General features: G+C 46.7%; 1 protein-coding gene across 4 annotated transcripts; it reads right to left on the reverse strand.

The window, feature by feature from the left end:
• Window positions 1–6: 6 nt before the first annotated feature.
• Window positions 7–19,279, reverse strand: LOC132472880 (sorbin and SH3 domain-containing protein 1-like). Of its 4 annotated transcripts, none has more exons than XM_060072700.1 (14): window positions 18,740–19,279; window positions 9,591–9,621; window positions 8,828–8,914; window positions 8,258–8,374; window positions 7,034–7,140; window positions 6,743–6,896; window positions 6,346–6,375; window positions 5,834–5,991; window positions 5,286–5,346; window positions 5,024–5,101; window positions 3,761–3,796; window positions 3,447–3,549; window positions 2,344–2,457; window positions 7–273 (listed from the first exon to the last, which is right to left on the reverse strand). In XM_060072700.1, the coding sequence occupies exons 3-13, from the start codon at window positions 8,859–8,861 to the stop codon at window positions 2,358–2,360; spliced, it is 978 nt and encodes a 325-aa protein (XP_059928683.1). In that variant the 5' UTR covers window positions 8,862–8,914; window positions 9,591–9,621; window positions 18,740–19,279; the 3' UTR covers window positions 7–273; window positions 2,344–2,357. The 4 variants fall into 4 exon arrangements, with proteins under 4 accessions (XP_059928683.1, XP_059928682.1, XP_059928680.1 ...); XM_060072699.1 differs by lacking the exon at window positions 18,740–19,279 and adding an exon at window positions 12,674–13,372; XM_060072697.1 differs by lacking the exon at window positions 18,740–19,279 and adding an exon at window positions 12,173–12,667.
• Window positions 19,280–19,432: the final 153 nt, after the last annotated feature.

Below are 19,432 nucleotides of genomic sequence, written 5' to 3' on the forward strand. Positions count from 1 at the left end.
AACATACACAACAACAAACCAGAGCTCAGCGAATGACAAATGAGGACGGTGCGAGTACGAGGTGCAGCAGTCCTTGCAGACACACAGGACGGGTCAGGCGTGTGGGGTTTGGGGGTTATTTCGACATGGAGGTTAACACATGCAGTGCGTACGGAGTACTGCCAGAGTACAGGGCCGTGGCCCACTTACCGCTTTCCCAAACTCCATCTCTGAAAAGAATCTATACCAAGGCTCATTCTCTATATCTACATCTTCTGGATTTACATCCTGAGTCTAGGTGGTGGCGGTGGAGAGGGGAGGGGGAGATGCGATGGCCACAAGGAGAGAGAACAAGGACAGAAGAGAACACGTTTCAGACAGAGATATGGACACACAAACGTGATGAATCTGTGACGCCGGGGACTCCGACACAGGCAGTCCTCGCAAACCATAAAGTCATTGAAGAAGAAAGGTAGCAACATCCGTGCGATGAAAACAGACGCCGAAGATTGTGCTTTAAATAAACCGGCTGAATGAAAAAATGCATAGAAAGATAATCGGTATCTAGGGTAAAACCACAACCCCACCGGCTGCAAGAATATACATCCAAAAGTCATTTGTTTGATTGGTTTGGGAAGTACAGCAATTGCAATAACAATGTGACACTTATATTTTCTCTTAAATCAAATTGGATTCTGCAAAACAGTTGCCCAAGAGATGGCTGAGAATAGAGAAAACCACAGCTAGCACTGAAATGACAATGCACCATAATAACTGGGTCTGTCATAAAACACTAAAAAGAAACCAGAGCCTGTCCTAGGTCCTATCAGGCCGGGTTCATTGTTCTTCTGTTCAACACAACACTTGTGCTTGTTCACTCGACCGGGCGCTTGCCAATGGTGAACTCTTTGGCCAACAGGATACTTGTCTCCCTTATGGCTAAGACCCTCTAATCACCTGGTGTTTAGAGGATGAACCGGATTCACCAAACAGAATTAAACACTGGCGTCTGAACACCGCACGCTAAGCCTGTACAACGGTAACAAAAACGATAACATACATTATAAGAGGTTAATCCAGCACATTAAAACAACCATTTGAAACAGTATTTTCAAAATGTATACAAGCATGGAATTTTGCAGGGGAACGGGAACCCCGTTGCTGATCCAGTACACTAACTTCTACGATGAATATTGATAATATTGACTCATAATAAAATATGGAGGAGAGTGGCTCGACGTGACGTGACGAAACCCCCCCCCCACCCCATACGCTCATCAGAGTGTCCATCTGATGCCCCAGTTCAGCCGATTACACTGAGGCGAACACAGAAGACGATGGTTCCCCTTGTAAGTGATACTCTTCTTCACAGACCCCCCCCCCCCCCCCCCCCCCCCCCAAATAAGGATCATCTGTCACCGCGGCAGGACACTCCATCTAGGAATGTGGTACACACATGACAGGAGAACGCACACACACACACACACACACACACACACACACACACACACACACACCACACACACACACACACACACACACACACACACATACACCCGCGCTGTTAGCCAACCAAGCTGCCACCCAAGAGCTCAAAGAGTCAGGGGGTGGGTGGGTGGGTGGGGTGGGTGCGGGGGAGAAGGGTGTGGGGAGTGTGAATGTGTGTGTGGGGTCTTGGGGGGAAAGTGTGAATGAGGGGGTTCGATTAGAAGGAAGCCTTTTGGGAACACAGGCGCACAGACAGAGGACAGAGAGAGAGGGAGGGGGAGAGAGAGAGAGAGAGAGAGGAGAGAGAGAGAGAGAGAGAGAGAGAGAGAGAGAGAGAGAGAGACAGAGACAGAGGAGAGAGAGAGAGAGAGAGAGAGAGAGAGAGAGAGAGAGAGAGAGAGAGAGAGAGAGAGAGAGAGAGGGAGAGAGAGAGAGAGAGGGAGAGAGAGAGAGAGAGAGAGAGAGAGAGGGGGAGGGAGAGGGAGAGGGAGAGGGAGAGAGAGGGGGGAGAGAGAGGGAGAGACAGAGACAGAGACAGAGAGAGAGGAGAGGAGAGAGAGAGAGAGAGAGAGAGAGAGAGAGAGAGACAGAGAGAGAGAGAGAGAGAGAGAGAGAGAGAGAGAGAGAGAGAGAGAGAGAGACAGAGAGAGAGAGGAGAGACAGAGAGAGACAGAGAGAGGGAGAGAGAGAGGACGAGAGAGAGAGAGGAGAGAGAGAGGGGAGAGAGAGACATATAGCGAGAGAGAGATAGAAGAGGAAGATAGGAGAGAAGAAGAGAGGAGGGAGGAGAGAGACACACACACACACACACACAGAAGAGACGGAGAGAGACAGGCTGAGAGCCGCCCGTGTAGGCGCGGTGGGCGCTAGCCTTACCGTTCTCTCCAGCTTCAACACAGACGACTTCCCTGGCTCGTACTCAAAGATGCTCTTGGCTCCGCGCGGTACTTCCTGGTGTCGACCTTCTTGTCCGGAGGCTCCCACTCGTTCCTGAGGAAGCCGAACGGGGTGTGGGAAGAAGGGGGGGGGGGGGGGGGGGAGAGGAGGGCGGGATGGAGGACAGCCAATCATTATCAAGTAGTCTCCATGGCAACCGTCTGGGGCGCTAGATGGATACATTTATTTATATATTTTCGGAGTCTTAAGATGGCATCCTCCACATCACGGAGGCTGCTCTCTCAGCCACGCAGGTCGACCGCGGTTCCTGTTGTTGTTTCCCTTTGGAAGACATGCGCCCCCCCCGCCCCCCTTGGGATAACAAGTCACACAAACCTGCCGTCGAACCGAATGACCCTCTTCCCGTGCTCTGTCTCACAAACAGTTTCTTTTGTCTCTTGCAGCAGGATACAAAAGAAGCTTTCAGTGTCGGCCCCTTGGATTTAGTATGTTGCTTCCTTTGTCTTTAAAGATGCATCAATCTTTTGCTACAGACGTCATCAACAAATAATGGGACAACGTCGTGGAGTTGGACTAAATGCTGTCACTGGATACAAAATATAATTTAAATGTGAGCGAAAAAACAAATAACAACATTTCTTAGAACAATAGGATCAATAAAGCAGAGCGCTTTATATGAATGATCATAACGTCCGACAAATGCAGTCCCAGCGGCCCTCGCATTAAAGGATAGAGGTGTTGTTGTGGGTGTCGTTTGGGAATGCAGCCTATTCTTACATAAACCATCCGCCTTGCCCCTGGCCGTGTAATCTACAGCTGTGGTCGGCCACAGTCTGTCCTCCGTCACCTGTCCTCCCTCATTCCTCCATCGCTCAAAGGCGACTGGCAGGGTGTTGAGTCATAGTCCGGGAGAGAACCAGAGGGGACCTCAAGGTCACTGTAGAGAAGCCCCCCCTGCTACGAAGGGTCACCCCTTCATAATAACGCTGTGACACCATTGATTCATTAACATGTGTGTTCAGCATCAGCCCGTGTGGAAACGTCGGAATCGTTTGTTCAGTTCTGGAGGGTTCGGACGCTACCTTTTGGTCGTGGGCTTGAGGGAGGAGGACCTGGTCGGCACGGGCATCAGCCGGCCCCGGGAGTCGAACTCGGCGTCGCTTTTGGACCGCGGGACGCCTTTCACTGGAAGGTCAAAGTGCATGGAGGTCAACAGGATTTCACTTTGGTGTCGGTGTGTGTAGCAAATAAAGCGGTAGATTGTAAAGGCAGGGCTGAGGCAATTGGGAGAGGGTTGAGGGACACATTGAAGTAGCTTCTGCTTTTGAGTTTGTGTTCAGTTAAGGTCCCTCACGCGTAAGAGACCTAGAGTACTAGGGTTTGGCCACTAACTTACCTTCTTCCAAATAACCCAAAGGTGACAGGCCATCATCTGAAAGAAGAGAAACCAAACCGTTTTTTTCAAATCCAAATCAATAAAGATGTGTCGAACGTCATTCATCTGGGTGGCCATGCGAGCAATAAGTACGTCTTGAAATAATAAAGTGATAAAAGCTTTCAAAAAGTTGTCGATGGCTTTCCCATTATCCGTTCACCTCCATTAGAGTAAACCGATTCCAATCATTAAAGTTTCTTCAAACACCATCGAAGCACATGCCCGAGGTGGTGTCAAGTCAAAGCACTTTATGGGAAACATTACCGCACTAAGAACAGCACCCGGAGTACCCGTGTTTTAATTAGAATCAATGGTCTAAATAAGTAATGCCCTGTGGGACGAGCTGGGAGCCTTCTACACATTTACAATGGATTGAAATCAAAGTGATGTTGGGGAAATGAAAATGGATGAGAAATAAGTCACAGGCCACATGATGGTTGGGATGCGAGGGGGACATTAAACACTAAACTACAAACAGGTATGCGTTGATGACATGATCATTGGCTGTAGAAAAGCATGCACGTTCTGGGGAAACATGCCTTTCCTCTTGCACTTAGTCAGCGTTAAGCAAGACTGTAGCGGCCCCTAGTGGCTGACATGATGAACCGCATACATTTATATAAACAATCACTTTGATTCTGAAGATTCTGAATCTGTATGTTGTAAGCAAGGGAAATTCCCCAAAACGTAAAAATGCTGTTGATAGCAATCTTGCCAGGCTAACTAAGAGTATCATGCAGATTTCTAATCCGATGCATTCCAGATCCAGCACATATTTTATGATTGTCAAGATGTATAGCTGCACTTGAATCACAAAGATTGTTTTTGCTTCTTAAGCCACAATCTAAATTTGTGCTGGAGAGCTTGATTGGGGCCTAAAACGGCAGGATGAGAAATAAAATATTATCACCAATACCATCAGCAGTCAATACTAAATTTTAAGTAAAGAAAATATTGCCAAAATGTCAAATGTTTTTGATATTTCTATCAAAACTGCAGGACTTAGACCAGGTTAAAATATTTGAAATGCTTTCAAATACTTTTGTTGATTGGAATCACATAACATTCGAACTAGAAGCGACAAACTTGAGTGTAGTTTTGGAAGTAACTGAGTAACTACTATGTTAATTTGTATTAAAAAATGGTTACAGTATTTGAAAGAGCCCAGGATGGCTGCCGATTAGTGAAGCCAATGGTAGTAGAGCCGTCATCGCCATTGGATACCTTTCGATCTCACCACCAGCCTGTCATAATTTTCTGGGAAAATGTAGGTGGGGCGGTACGGGTTTTCCTCAGGGGTCTCTGAGCGGTGGGCGATGGACACATATAAAGACAAGGAGTTGACGGGCAACAAACAACGCTTTGGAAGAACAGACGATTGTGAGCAGAAAACACACACACACACAAACACACACAGAGACAAACACACACGCACAAAGACACAAACACACACACACATAGGGAGAAGGTGAACGCTGAACCTTACCTGGTATCCTGTGAATCTGTTTGAACATGCTCTTGTACCAGTCTTTGGACTTGTCTGTGTTCTGTGAAAGAGGTGGGAACATTTAGAAATTTTACCGGGCATAAATATGAAGAAGCGTGACGATGATCAAGCTATCATATCACATCATATCATTGTTGGATGCATGTACGGTCCTAGATAAAAGTGTATTGTAGTGAAATATTCAGTTTCACACTTTAACAGACAATGTTCAAATCAATAGAATTACAAAAGACAACTGTAAGAAATATGCATGTTCTGTAAATAAATGTGTTTGATACACGATGAATTAATGAGTGACACAGGAGTCATGCTTCTCCTCATAAAAAAATCCAAATGTACCGTCATTTATTCGATTCCATTCCATTTAATGCTTCAACATGCCATTTCAACCTATTTTATTCCAATGTTAATGAAACTCTCCTTTTGTCATTTGACTACAAGGAGGCTATTACCTTGAAAAGCCAAATAATTTACAACTTTACTAGTCTGGAGATTTGCACTTTCAAAGTAAAAGCGTCCTGACTCACCCGTACGGGTGCGACGGGCTGGCGGCGCGGCGAGGTGACGGGGGAGTGCAGAGACAGCCTCATCCGTTTGCCGTCCATGTCAGAGGACACCGGGTCACAGGTGGATGCTGGGAAGTCCCTCCCTGGCTCCGGGGATGTGTGGCTCTCCAGGGGCAGACCTGGAATGGGACGCACAAACCATTGTCCATGAAAGAGCAGTGAAAGGTTGTCTGGAGGGAGGATTCATTCATTTGTCTAGACTAAACTATTTGGATAAGAGGTGGAGAGACAGGCAGTGAATTAAGACCGGTGTATCAAACACTCCATGTTATGGTACATTAATAAGTACAAAAGGGGAATGGGTGACCTTTTGGACGTGGTAGAGTAGCATCATTTATTGGAATGAAAATAATTCCCATAAGGAATTCATGTTATGATAACCTTTAACCTCAACTTGGATCCAAGAAAGAAAAAGGAGAGCATATTTCAAATATGTGTTACCGTTCAACAACAAATAAAAGACTAGTGCATACCTTCTGAGGGAGAAAGATGCTTTTGTTGCTCTGTGGAGGAGAGAAGAAGCGGGATGAGGACATGTTCAGTGGTACGATGAGACATGACAGCCAATAGTTTAGCTCACAGGTGTTTTAACTTTAAATGTGCCGTGAAGCAACGCGATCTCACGCGTGACATTGGCAAGACAAAAATGTACTTATTGTAAGTCGCTTTGCATAAAAGCCTCTCCTAAATGCCCTAAATGTACATGTACGTCTAAGACACAGCCTCTGATAGCCGACTATTAAGTCGAAATAGCCTGAGAAAACACAGATGACAAAATGTGACAAACACAACGAGTGGGTGATGTTCAAATCCCAAAGGGCATTGAGTCATCTCCTTCTAAACATAGTCTCTGCCCCTGGTCGCCCTCACCTCTGTTCTGCTGCAGCAGGACAATGTCGGGGCTGATGGTGGTGGTGGTGGTGGTGGTGGAGGGATACGCAGATCCCCGGGGGGCTGTGATACGGTTCTGGACACCAGCAGAGACCGGAGCCTGGTTCTCGTTCACCCTGTGTGCCGAGGGGACCTGAGAACCACACCGTTGCAGCAAAGTTAAAATCCCCTCAATTCAGTGTTAGTAAAGAATAAAAGATAAACTTAAAAACGAACTCGGCCGTCCACCAGCATGCATTAGCATGAGGCACAGGCTGTAGGCAAACTCACCAGCCAATGGGTGTGGTTCACTGAAGGTAAATCAGCTGTGACGTGGCTGCCTCCCTCAGCCAATCCCGCTTCAGCGATGTCCCCATTAATCTGCTTGGTCCAACCACCTGACCAATAAATCCAGAGCCATCTCAGCAAAGCACCGATGGTCAAAAACGCAAAAGATTGACCGTCTGATTCAACACGGCGACGCAACAGGGTTTTAGATCCATACTGCGGTTTGGATTTCCTCCTCTAACAGACATGTTGATATCAGGGTGAAGGGAAAAAGAAGGATTCTTCCACAATTTCTGAACTTTGTCATCGGAACAAGGCATCCATTCATGGCACTGTGGAGGCTGTTTGTTCCAGTGGCCTTTATATTCAGTCTGCACAACAATTAAACCATCTCCCCCCAAAAGCCTTGGCCCGCCTCCATCCTGGTCCCAACGCGCTCAGCGCTACAAACGAGTCCACAGTGAAGCCCCACCACCCCCGCGGAGCCCGCAGTACACTGTGGGCCACTCGCCACAATAGATCTCTTTGACCACAATGTGAGCAATCAGCTTATCGCAATTTCCAGCACACACACACACACACACACACACACACACACACACACACAGCAACCGATAAACAAATAGAGGCCAGAATGTGACCGGGCGCATCGTTGTGACACCCCAAAGACTTATGAGGTAGACTTATGAAGTGTCGCCTCACGCACGGCAGAAGGCATGCAGGGAATCTCAGGTTCTGGCGAGGGCACCGTAGTGGCATCCTCCGTGTACATTCTACGGCGTGATGCTCTTTCTCACAGAGCCGTGCCAGGCGTCGCTGATTCCTCTGCTGAGTATGTATCGCAGCGTCGTAGCGATTAGCGATTAGCTTGGCCCCACACCTGAGTCTCCGGGGCGCGACTGTGTTTTTCGTAGGCGCCATCCGGGAAAAAGTCCCGCCTCAAGCGCTAGGACTGGACAGTCAGTCAAACTCGCACGCTGACTCCTAACCCTAACCCTAACCCTTGCCCTAACCCTAACCCTAACCCTAACCCACACCCTATCAGAGAAATGTGTTCGACCAACGTTAGTTTATTATACATTTCAATTGAAGTTACCATCCCTGCAGTCACCTGAGGGATTTTAGCATTTTTGAATTGGATCAGGAAATTCAACCAACGTGATTGGATAATCTCCGGCTATCCCCTCATTATTATCCTACGAAAAAACCTGAGTCCCCGGGGCTTACCTGGCGGGGCGTGGCCTCTGGGGTCCTTGCTCACCCGGTCGTCCTCGTCGATGTGGACCAGCGTGGCCCGGAGGGTCACCACCCCTTTGCCTTTGCACACTCTTCTGGGGTCCAGCTCTGAGACACCAGCGAGGGGAAGGAGGAGAACGGGAACATAAAAGAAGGTGGTGGGGAGCAGCTCTCCCAGCCCCGCAGAGTCTGTTTGAACACACGTCGCGGTGAGGCGATGGCCCTACGGGGGGGGGGGGGGTTTCCTTAGTGATCCGGCCCCGAAAGACCGAAATAGAAACTTTAACACATCGAAACCAGGCCACCCGTCGAAGGATGTCCTTACTGTGTGTGTCGCTGAAAGGAAAACCAATCGGCGCCGATCACAGCGGGACACTGTGGGAGGTTTGGGGGGCGGCGACGGTGGCTTTGCAGCTGTTAACTGTACACGCGGTTCGCTTGTGCAGCGACCAACAGGTTGTCACCAAATATGTGAGGGTGAAAGAAAAAAAGCAAAGGTGATCCGGGTCGCCCGTGGGTGCTGCTGAAAGATAGATGAGTGTGAGCAGAGCGGAGCGTCACCTGCAGCCGGAATCAGGTCAGGAGAGCCTTTCATGGCGGAGCGGGGAGCGATCCGAATGGAGGAGACCACCCACCGACCCGGAGAGACTGCTTACAAATACATGAGGAAACACACTTAACACACCTTATCACACCTAGGCCCAATCCCATTTCTACCCCTTCCCCCTTCCCCTTACCCCTTACCCCTCACCCTTGTTTTGAAGCGGTAAGGGGAAGGGGTAAGGGGTAGGAATGGGATTGGGCCTTAGGCCCAATCCCATTCCTACCCCTTCCCCTTACCGCTTCCCCTTACCCCTTCCCCTTACCCCTTCCCCTTACCACTTCCCCTTACCCCTTCCCCTTACCGCTTCAAAACAAGGGGGAGGGGGAAGGGGAAGGGGTGAGGGGTAGAAATGGGATTGGGCCTTAACACACTTTATCACACTTAACACACTTTGACACACTTCACTGACTTGTGAATGCTCAGCTGTGGAATGATGCTTCTTTAGCAATATGTCTTACTGTGTTTATTAAGGACTAGAATAAAATGCATCAATAATATATTGACAATATAGAATAGAATACATTTATTTTTCTATTTCAATCATTACTGATAATTAAGATAGAAAAGCGACATATACTTTCAGTCATATAGTGTAAAGTGGTTGACAGTGAATACTATACACGACTTAAACATAATAATAAATGATATAAACACTACCATAAAAAGTATGGTTGTATCAGCATGAATCATCCACAGTAGTGAGAGAAAAGCAGTACTTACTAGCTGTTAGGTCGCCCCCTTCTGGACAGCTCTGTAATGAACAAAGACAGCATTAGAACAGGTGAGTCAGGGAGGGTAACGTAATACCAACTTGTTTCCAGACACCAGGAACGAAACGCTTAGGAAAACCATTTCACGAATTACTTTCAATTAAAAACAATGGACGTTTTTTGCAATTCTTACAGTTTCCCTTCCTACACCGGAGGGATGTCTGCTCCCGTAACAACATCGTTGATGCCTGAGATAGATGGAGCTGCAGGCCAGGAGCACGGGCACAGATATGCTCGCAGTGGCACAGCTATGGTTGTGTTACAGGACGAAACCATATCCTCTACAGACGGTCTCTATGAATTTAGACCCTCCAGCGGGAACATCACCATTGAGGCTTGTTTGCCCATATTGATGTGCAACGTGTTGGATAAACACCATTGAAATTCAAGTGCACATGGCTTCAGTTTTATGATTTGATTTCAAGAGAAAGCAGATCGGGAAGAAATCTGAAACGTGCCAAACAGTCTGCACATTAGGATTCAAGCCAGAGAAAAGCTAATATCTCTCAAAGCAAACATATTGAAAATATGGAAATGTTACAATATTGTCAATTTGTCCTTCATGATTCTGGCCGACTGAAAAAACACAAGCGTCTGGAAAACGACCAAGAAACCCCCACAACCGCCATTTGCCATATTAGGCCTAATGATTATTCAACACACAAAAAAAATCGGAACAGGCATCTTATCGCGTACATCAACAAACACTGATCAAGTAGCGTACTTGTGCACGTCTAGTGTCCTCTGGGAAATGATACTTGAGCAGCTATTTAGGCAGTTTCCATATTCATAAAGCAGCTCCTTCGGGTTTCTTCTCCAGCTAAAGGGAGGGGGTATTCTGGGCCTTTCTATCTAGCCAATGATTAGCCAACGATTGTTAGAGACAGAAAAATGGCCTTTCTTACATTATTTACGAATACTCAGTCATTATTTAGGAAAACTCAGTCTTGCCTTTAAAGGCTGATCGTCTTGTTCAGCTTTGTCTGTAATGTGAGGGAGAGAGAGAGAGAGAGAGAGAGAGAGAGAGAGAGAGAGAGAGAGAGAGAGAGAGAGAGAGAGAAAGAGAAAGAGAAAGAGAAAGAGAAAGAGAAAGAGAAAGAGAAAGAGAAAGAGAGAGAGAGAGAGAGAGAGAGAGAGAGAGAGAGCGACTATAATATGTTAATGGCTGCTGCCTCAGTGGAGCATGCAGAGGGGGATGAGAAGGCCACCAGCAAGTGTCTGGGACCTGCTTGCATTTCATGCAATCAGAGTTCCCAGGATAAACGCCAGAGATAGGACTGATTTAACTGCCTTAGCCCAGTTACAAACCTCGGGAACGCCTGATTTAAACAATAAGCTATAAGGCATGCATATGACAAGCCATCAATACAACTCTATCCACTCAACGAGAACTCAAGAGCTAATATTGTGATATATTTGTGAGCACAGCTTCAAATATTATCATCATGTATAAATATGTCATGATAAGGCAATTGTTCCATGTGAGGCCACCGTGTTTGTGTGCCTTTCGTTCATCCTTCTCCACTCATCTGTTAGCATCACATCAGGAAGACACACTCCTGCATACACACACACACACACACAGACGCACACACACACACACACACACACGTACACACACCCACCCCCGCTCCTACACGATATCACCACACACCTCTCCCAAAAAAAACGACAACCACGTCGGAGTCACCGCACAGACACTCTCTGTGATGCCGTTACCAAAACAAGTGGTGCGCCCGCGCGGCCTTGGCAGCTGTTGAGCTCTGCTCGAGCCAGCGTTTCCAGGGCTCCTCTCAAACTAAAGTACCAGCTGACTGAGAGATGAGCCATGCGCTCTCTGGCTATCTGGCGCCCCAGCCGCGAGCCGCGAGCCCCGGCGCCCTGCATCAGCCGCGCGCTTGACGGTTAGCAGTGTGTTGCGTGGGGTTGCGTAAGCACGCCGCGGGAGAGCAGCTCAACCCTGGCCTTTTTAGGAAGAGAGGGAGCAGAGGGGGACGGAGAAAGCCATCCATTAACCAGCGGGGAGGGGGGGTAGAGTGAGGGGCCAGACAGGTTGGGAGGACTGGGACAGTACTGGCAGTGTTGTAGACAAGATAAAGACAAGAGTCTGATAAGAAGTTATCTCCCGACTGAATAACTAACCCCGCCACACACACACACACACACACACACACACACACACACACACACACACACACACACACACACACACACACACACACACACACACACACACACACACACACACACACACACACACACACACACAACCTTTACTAAAGTCATCTAGCGAGACGCGCATTCCTTCCCCACTAATCTGGAGCTGTTTGCCTTCCTCCCCTTCACACACCCGGTCCCTCCAGGTTACATACCTGTTCCAAAGTCATTTAGCATTTAAACCCATCATCCCAAAGTTCACCTGATAGTGTGTGTGAACTGTGGAACAGCACTTACCTGAGCTTAACGCCTTAAACCGCTTAGCTCAGTGATTAGTTTGGTTCAGTTGGTTTAAGAAAAATAAAATAAACCTACCTGCTTAGCTATTGTGATGTTTGTTAAGCGGGAAAGCATTAGGAACTGGATATACCATCACACTCGTATTTCAATCGGGTGTTGTTCTTAAGGATTGAACGAATAAAGAAAAGTGAAACTGCAATATTATCCCGAGCAGTACAGGTTCTCACACAGCTGCCGATTTGAGAAAGATCCCTGAGCTGAGCAAACAAGCTTCTACTTCTATTGCTGAGTTACTGATGAAGCCAAACCAAAAGCTGAGGGTCTGTCAATCGTCTTACAATACCTCCTTAGAGGAAAGGCGAACCTATGTCAATACAGGAGGTTACATGTTTGTCTTGTAAGTATCCATATAGACTTTGTTAAATAAAAAAGCAAACAGACACCTCTTTTTAAAAGAAATCGCAAGGAACCACCGGGAACTCTTTAATATGTTCTCGTCGACAAAAAGCAAACAATGCAAAGAGCCTGTCGCTCTGTGAAGTTCACACAGTCAAACTCAGTAGCAGTAGTTCTTACCTGGGGTCTTGTGGCTGTTTACTCACACACCAAAACGTCTGCTAACTCTTGTCAGCCCCCAGTCAGAGTGAGTCCAGCAGCACTAGTCTATAGCCCCTTCCTGGTCCTTCGACAGCCTAAGATGATCTGGGGCTGGCATCAGACGCTCCCTCTGCTTTTGGGGCCCCTGGGTTTAACCTTGACCCCCTATCGCGACATGGTGGGTCTGTTTGTTTTCAGCAAAAGGCGTGCCCAGATGGACCTGTCACCACATGACATGCTAGAATTTAGCACCCACTCAGCTGCACACCAGCACATTAAAACATTCTACTATTAACCCCGCCCACAGACAGTCCTCCACCCACAGCCACCGCAGGACCAGAGCCATATGGGAGACGGGACATTTGAGGATGCCTAGAATTAGCCAGGGTGAGTTAGCTCGGCTGCGGCCCATGTGTTGTTCTGGGTGTGGCTCAAAGGTCGTCATGCCAGGGATAAAACGATTAAAAGTCTGAGATGAACGGGTACGTGCCCCTAGACTACACATGTACATCAAACATGGAGAAAGAACAGAATAAACAGATCCCTAGAATATATATGGGTACAGAAGAGGCAACAGAAACCTCTTCTTGAAACCTAGAAACCTTCAGAAACCTAACTTGTGAATTACATTGTGTGCATTTCTGGAGATGAAACGCACTTTTCTTTTTTTAGCGGTGATGTATTTCACACGAAACGGGAGGACCGTGCTCGTTTGCCGCTGTCTGAAGCCGCCATCAAAATGAACCACGGCCGACACAGAAGGGCTCTCATCGCCGCGGCGGACGGGGAGAAAAGAGCCGTTATGTAACCGACCCTGGGTTTCGCTTTGTCAACAAATGGCAGGGCTGGGGGAGAGAGCTGGGAGCCCAGGGATCAGAGGACAGCACCGAACAGCTCCAAACATGGCTCGAAAGGGCCGCTCTCTCCCCCCCCCCCCCCCCCCTCCATTAATTGAGAATAACCGTCCCCGATGAGCAGTCCTCACAAACCCCCGCTCACACACTCGCGCCCTCCCCTTACCATAAACAGATTCCACAGTGGACAGAGGCCAGGGATTCTACACATTCCACAGCAGCGCTGTTTGAAGTTCATTTGGAACAACTGCCACATAAAAGGAAATGTTTGCAACTTCCCGCCGTTTCCACGCACGACAGCGCGCACCGGCGCGCACCGACGCGCTCTGACGGCCCAAGCCCCTCCGAGGACGGATGGCGTGACGTAGGCCTACGGCTGAGAAGGAACTGGAGACCCGGGGACGGCTCTGTTTTGATGGAGTCCTGGCGAGCTTGTGACCATGAACTTGGGCTTCCTCTGAGCTATTAGATGCTACTATAATAACCACGAGCCTGCTGAGGCAGGCTGGGTCTTTTCTTGTCCGGGGAAGTCCCTCACGCGGCCACTTGGTTGAAGGAAGTCAATCACCGGGACTATTTTAAAAGTCACACGTATTTCTTGTAATTTCACATATAGCCTAGATTAAAATCTTCCTTGATGACTTTCAATACTTTGAATTTCATGGTTGAATAAAGTTGTTTACATTTACTGGAATATTAAAACATGTAACATGTGACTTGGGAAACCTTCCCAAAAACCAGTAAGTAGGCCTACTAGGGAGGATGGGTGAACACACACTGACATTTATTACTGTTGAAAATTACCCCTTCTGCGCTTGTATTCGACGTGTGTGTGTGTGTGTGTGTGTGTGTGTGTGTGTGTGTGTGCAAGGTCCTCTGGACGGGGTTGGCTTCCAACACAAAACACAGTTCAAGCCAGACAGCTCTGGTGATGCAGCGTGACTGCTAGGTGTTTGGAGCCCCTGTTATAAGAATGTCACCGGCTGACGGTCCAGCCAGGGTAATACATCACGGAGCGGAGAGAGCTCTCGGCTGCACTCCCAGAACCCGGCACAAATCCCGGGGCTCGGTCTCAAATGAAGGATTCAACAAGTGCTATAGAGGGGGGTCCCCTTTGAAGGATGTTCTACTTTTCAGCAGTATAACAACAATTTTGAAAACGTTTTGGTCTAAAAGCAGAAATACAGCACAAACCACAGCCGCTGTGATTCATCACAGTTGTTTACGCGGGGGGTTATTTGGCAGTATTCTCGTCGCTGTAATTGGAAAGCCGTAACAACAGATAGGCTACATCAACAACGTCGTGTGTCATCACCGGGAAGGAGCGCAGCTGCGCACGGCGGATTCCTATTGGTTTAGATAATAGCGCGCATTATGGAGCACGTCTCACATAATGTGAGCTACTATGACAATTCAAATCATTGTCTACGGGAGCGATGAAAGCCTTATCGGAGGCTTGTTTTCTCTCCCCGGTGGTCGTGTGTGTGTGTGTGGGTGTGTGGTTGTGTTTTGACTGGGACGTGGAATGGAAGCTTTGAGTCTGTTTCCTGATATAACCCTCTGAGTGGCCAGGCGACAGAGCTACTTGATAATTTTGTCATAGGATATCGCGGCTAACCGTGCTTATAAACAGCCATGCGATAATCCAGCAATTTCTAGTGCAATGAATGTATCCGTGTGTGACGAGAATGCGTACCATGTCACCCGTCTATTTGCGGAATGCGCGCGGTCGTTCCCTCTTATCTGGTCACACCCCGACGCGATCACAAGAGGCTGTGCCGTTTATATTTAGCTTCATACATTCCATAAATGTATTATTCATTAGGAAAACTTTTTTTTTTATCTTTCATACAATTCTGTAGACAGGGAGATCTCCGCAAGCTCGGAGCTCTGCTTGCTTGCCTTGAATTAAGAAAAAATAAATAAAAAGCCATTCGCGACGACTTCCTGTGTCAATATTGGTTTGTTTTTCAACTCCCCCCCCCCCCAGATAGAAGATGGCTCCCCACATCTATCGCCAGCCCATAAATTGTCTTTTCACAGTCTTGTTTACATGCAGTCATGATTGGCTGGACTTCTTTGTGCTAAGGGCCTTGAAAAGCCAACGCGTAGCACTTCAGCGAGCCCATCCACTTAGGACGCAGGCAGCAGATGGAGGAAAAGGGGGAGGAGGCGCTGGTTGCCAAGCGACCGGTTGTAACATTAACATGGAGTGAAAACAGAAACCCGGTGTCTGGTCTGGCTGAAACATCCGGCAAAGAACCCATCCGTTATTCACAAGACAAGCCGTGAATAACGGCTTGTCTTGTGAATAAGTTGTCCCCAACCGACTCATAAATGTCCCATGCCATATCGAGTTATGTTCACATTATTTCAGGAATGACCATGATTAGCACACTAACCACTGCTAGAAATGAGCTGATTCAATTGAGGTAAATTCAGCAGATACAGTCAACCACAGAAATAGCCTGAGAACACATTGCCCGACGCCTACAAATACAAATATGACTGCTCGTCCCAAAAATGTTGTGAAGTACAACTACCGTACTTAGAGGCTAACTGACCTTTATCCAGATAGCAATAATAATGCAATGTTTGTGTGTGCCTCTCACTTTCCTGCGTAGTTGTTCCATCATTTGCTGCAGCGTAACATGTTATTACATTGTCATCAGTGTTCAAATGTGTTTTCATGTAAAGCCACCTGTACCTAAAACAACTGCAACTCAAAGCTGTGTGTCTTTAAATCAAAAAGATTACCGTGCTTGGCGATCCAGATGCCATCGTTGGTCAATCATTGAAATTCAGTTCAAGTTTCCTGAAGTTGACCCTCTCAAATCTAAGGGATCCGAGTAACGAGACTCTGGACAAGCGTTATAAAATATTTACAGCAGTGCAAGGCCCACCTTCCAACAGGTATCTACTCTATCGTCAATCAAAATAACTGTCCATGCGCCGTTGAAGTTGATTCATTGTTAAAAGTCCACGGCTAGACTGGGATAATACGCACAAGGGAATATTATTCTCTGTCGTACACTTACATCCTAATGCATAGGCTTTTGTAGACACTTAAAACTAAATGAACTATATCTTGGAACATCTGTGTTAAGGCAGCCGGCCCACAACTTTGTTACCAAGAAAAATCGAATTGCAATAAATATATACAACGGAACAATCTGTGTTATTAGCAGCCAACAAGTGGAGGTGCTTATGAATGATGTTGTGTTTGTTATTCAAACATATCGACCCGTAGCGTGGTTAAGTTTCATCTGAATTCCTTTCGGTATGACATCATGGTTTTGGCTTGCCCTGGGCTTGTCCTCTGAGCTGTAGAATAGAGGACCGATGCAGGCCTACCTGTTTTATTCACGCATGCACACACCTCCCCATCTCTGTGCACACACTGAGAGCGCAGGCCGCATTGTCTGCATTGTGCAAACCCCCTTCTAAAACTTTGCAAACCAGACTAACCACTCTGGCAGGTGTCCGGCTATTTGTCTCCAAATAAAGGTCCTTCCATCGTGTGAACGATAGCACCTGCTGTCGCTGGGCTAAAACACGGGCTAGGAGAACTGTTTGTCTTTCCCATTGACATAACACTTGGTGAGAACATGATGAAATCTGTTTGGCTGAATGGGAGGCATGAATCTTTGAGACTCAACAGACGATGCAGTCCGTAAGCAGTAGCACTAATGGACCAGTACACCCTGGCCCTTCCCCACGTCCCTCAGGCTGTCTCTCTATTGACCGATAACTGTCACCAACCAGCCAGATGCAAATGCACTGTGCAGACTTATGCAAGCTTGCCAAACGAACCATTAGGGTGACTTTAGCTACAAACCGGTAAAAAAGGCTTTGCCTCATAGACTGCATATTGATGAATTATTTACATGCAGATTGGATATTTTCCCAGTTTGCATGGTATTCAGACATCATTTGCAGACCTATACCCCAAGGCACAACAAAAAAAAGTATCATTTATCACTTTGAGTCCATATCTACACTCTCTCTTTACCCCAGATATAATTAGGTTAAATTAAATCTCAGATACAATTTGTCTGATTCCATTAATAGGGGACGTTGAATGTCTCCAACACTCGCCTATCATACTCGTCAAACTTGTGCTCAAGTTCATGTTTTGGGCTGTAAATTGTCCCATGCGTTTGTCAAACGTTTGGCCCCAGCAGCACATTTGAGCAAAACTGCAGCAACATGTATTGACATTCAAAGTCAGTAGGCCTATGTCAACACTCGACAACAAAAGTGCTCTCAGTGTGGGACTGTTCTCTTATGCAACACAAGTTCATAGCCAGGCTGATACTGTGCCATATGGTGCATGCAAATCAACAGAAATGTCCATTTACCATAACCATGCACTTTTTCAGACTTTACCTTATTGTCTCACTTTTCCATCTCAAGAAACATAGCACAGATTAAAAGACTGAACGCTATAACAATAAATATGGCTTTTGTTTTGCCAACACCTGGGGCATTACGCACATTTATTCCATGGAGCTAATCTCACAAGCCTGTTACGAGTGAACGTGGAGTGATTTAAATGATAGGCCATGAGCATCCATGAGACAATAGCCTAGGATACGCAGGTGCATAGAAAAAACATTCAACGCCTCACCACACAAAGTCTCAACATCCAGAAAATATATATTCCCATTATTTTGGTCAGTTTTGAATTCATGAAAATAATGTAATTGTTTTATTCACAAACTTATATTCGACTCGAGGAGAATGATCCAATAACAGAATAACAGAAGCCCCTATATTGGTGTTCACTTGCGCAGATGGAGCATGCATAACGTGTGGGTCCCATTGCGATCCATCTTTACTGCGGTAACACTTCCAAACCAAGTGGGACCTGCAGTAGCTTGTATGGAAATAACATCCGACCGAGTAGTTGTATAATTCTTTGTAACGTTACAATATTTTCAAATCCAATGCGGTTTGAAATGACTCCGTGGAAACCTTTTTACATCACACACACACACACGCCGCTTTGAGTCACGCGACCATAACACAAAGTCAGCTCTATGACGCCAAGGTAGCGAGGCTGGACATGACAGAAAGTAAAACACTTCCTTTAACAGAAAATAAAAGATTGAACGAGGACCTTTTGAAGATGTGAAGGTGAGCGTATACCCATTTGTGATGGAGATGACGTAAAAGCAAATTAGCTTACCTTTCTCGACTGACAATCCAGGGTACCGTCTCGACGTTGCGGACACACGCGCCACTACGGTCTGTGAAATCGCGGCTGCTTTCATCAGCATGCGATCAGACAGCGGCTCTAACGTCGGTATACCGCATAAATGCGTCTGCTATTTACACCGCATCTAACTACTGCTAGGACCGATGGTCGGTTCCTCCGTTGTTATTTTTTTAAATGATTCATTTTATACTCTGACGAAACGGCACACGAGAATATTTCAGCATCCGAATTCTAAACAACCGGGTAATAATATGTATGTGTATGGGTCATGCAGATCGACTTTGGGGGACATGGGCTTGCGTGAATACAGCGCCATCAAGTGGCTGAAACAGGTTTGGAACAATGAAGTATGGCATTGAAGAACACGTGGAAAACACATTTACTGTATAAACACATTTTATATATAAGTTGACCAGGAAGAAAATGGGAATGGACACTTATTAATAAATAGTGAACAATAGATCGGCACCAATGCTTACATCACAACCACTACCACAGTTCTGCCTAATGTTAAAGGCACCCAGTGCAACTTTATGTAAACATTCAATGAAAAATAAACATTCAATTTCTTGTCTTTTTTACACGTAGTAAGTTTCAATAACTCCATACCATTACATATCGACATTCAAGGAGCAAAGATGAGACGTCGTTGTGTGGTGAGAA

This window comes from Gadus macrocephalus, chromosome 15 (assembly GCF_031168955.1).
Source record: "Gadus macrocephalus chromosome 15, ASM3116895v1".
Lineage (NCBI taxonomy): Eukaryota > Metazoa > Chordata > Actinopteri > Gadiformes > Gadidae > Gadus > Gadus macrocephalus.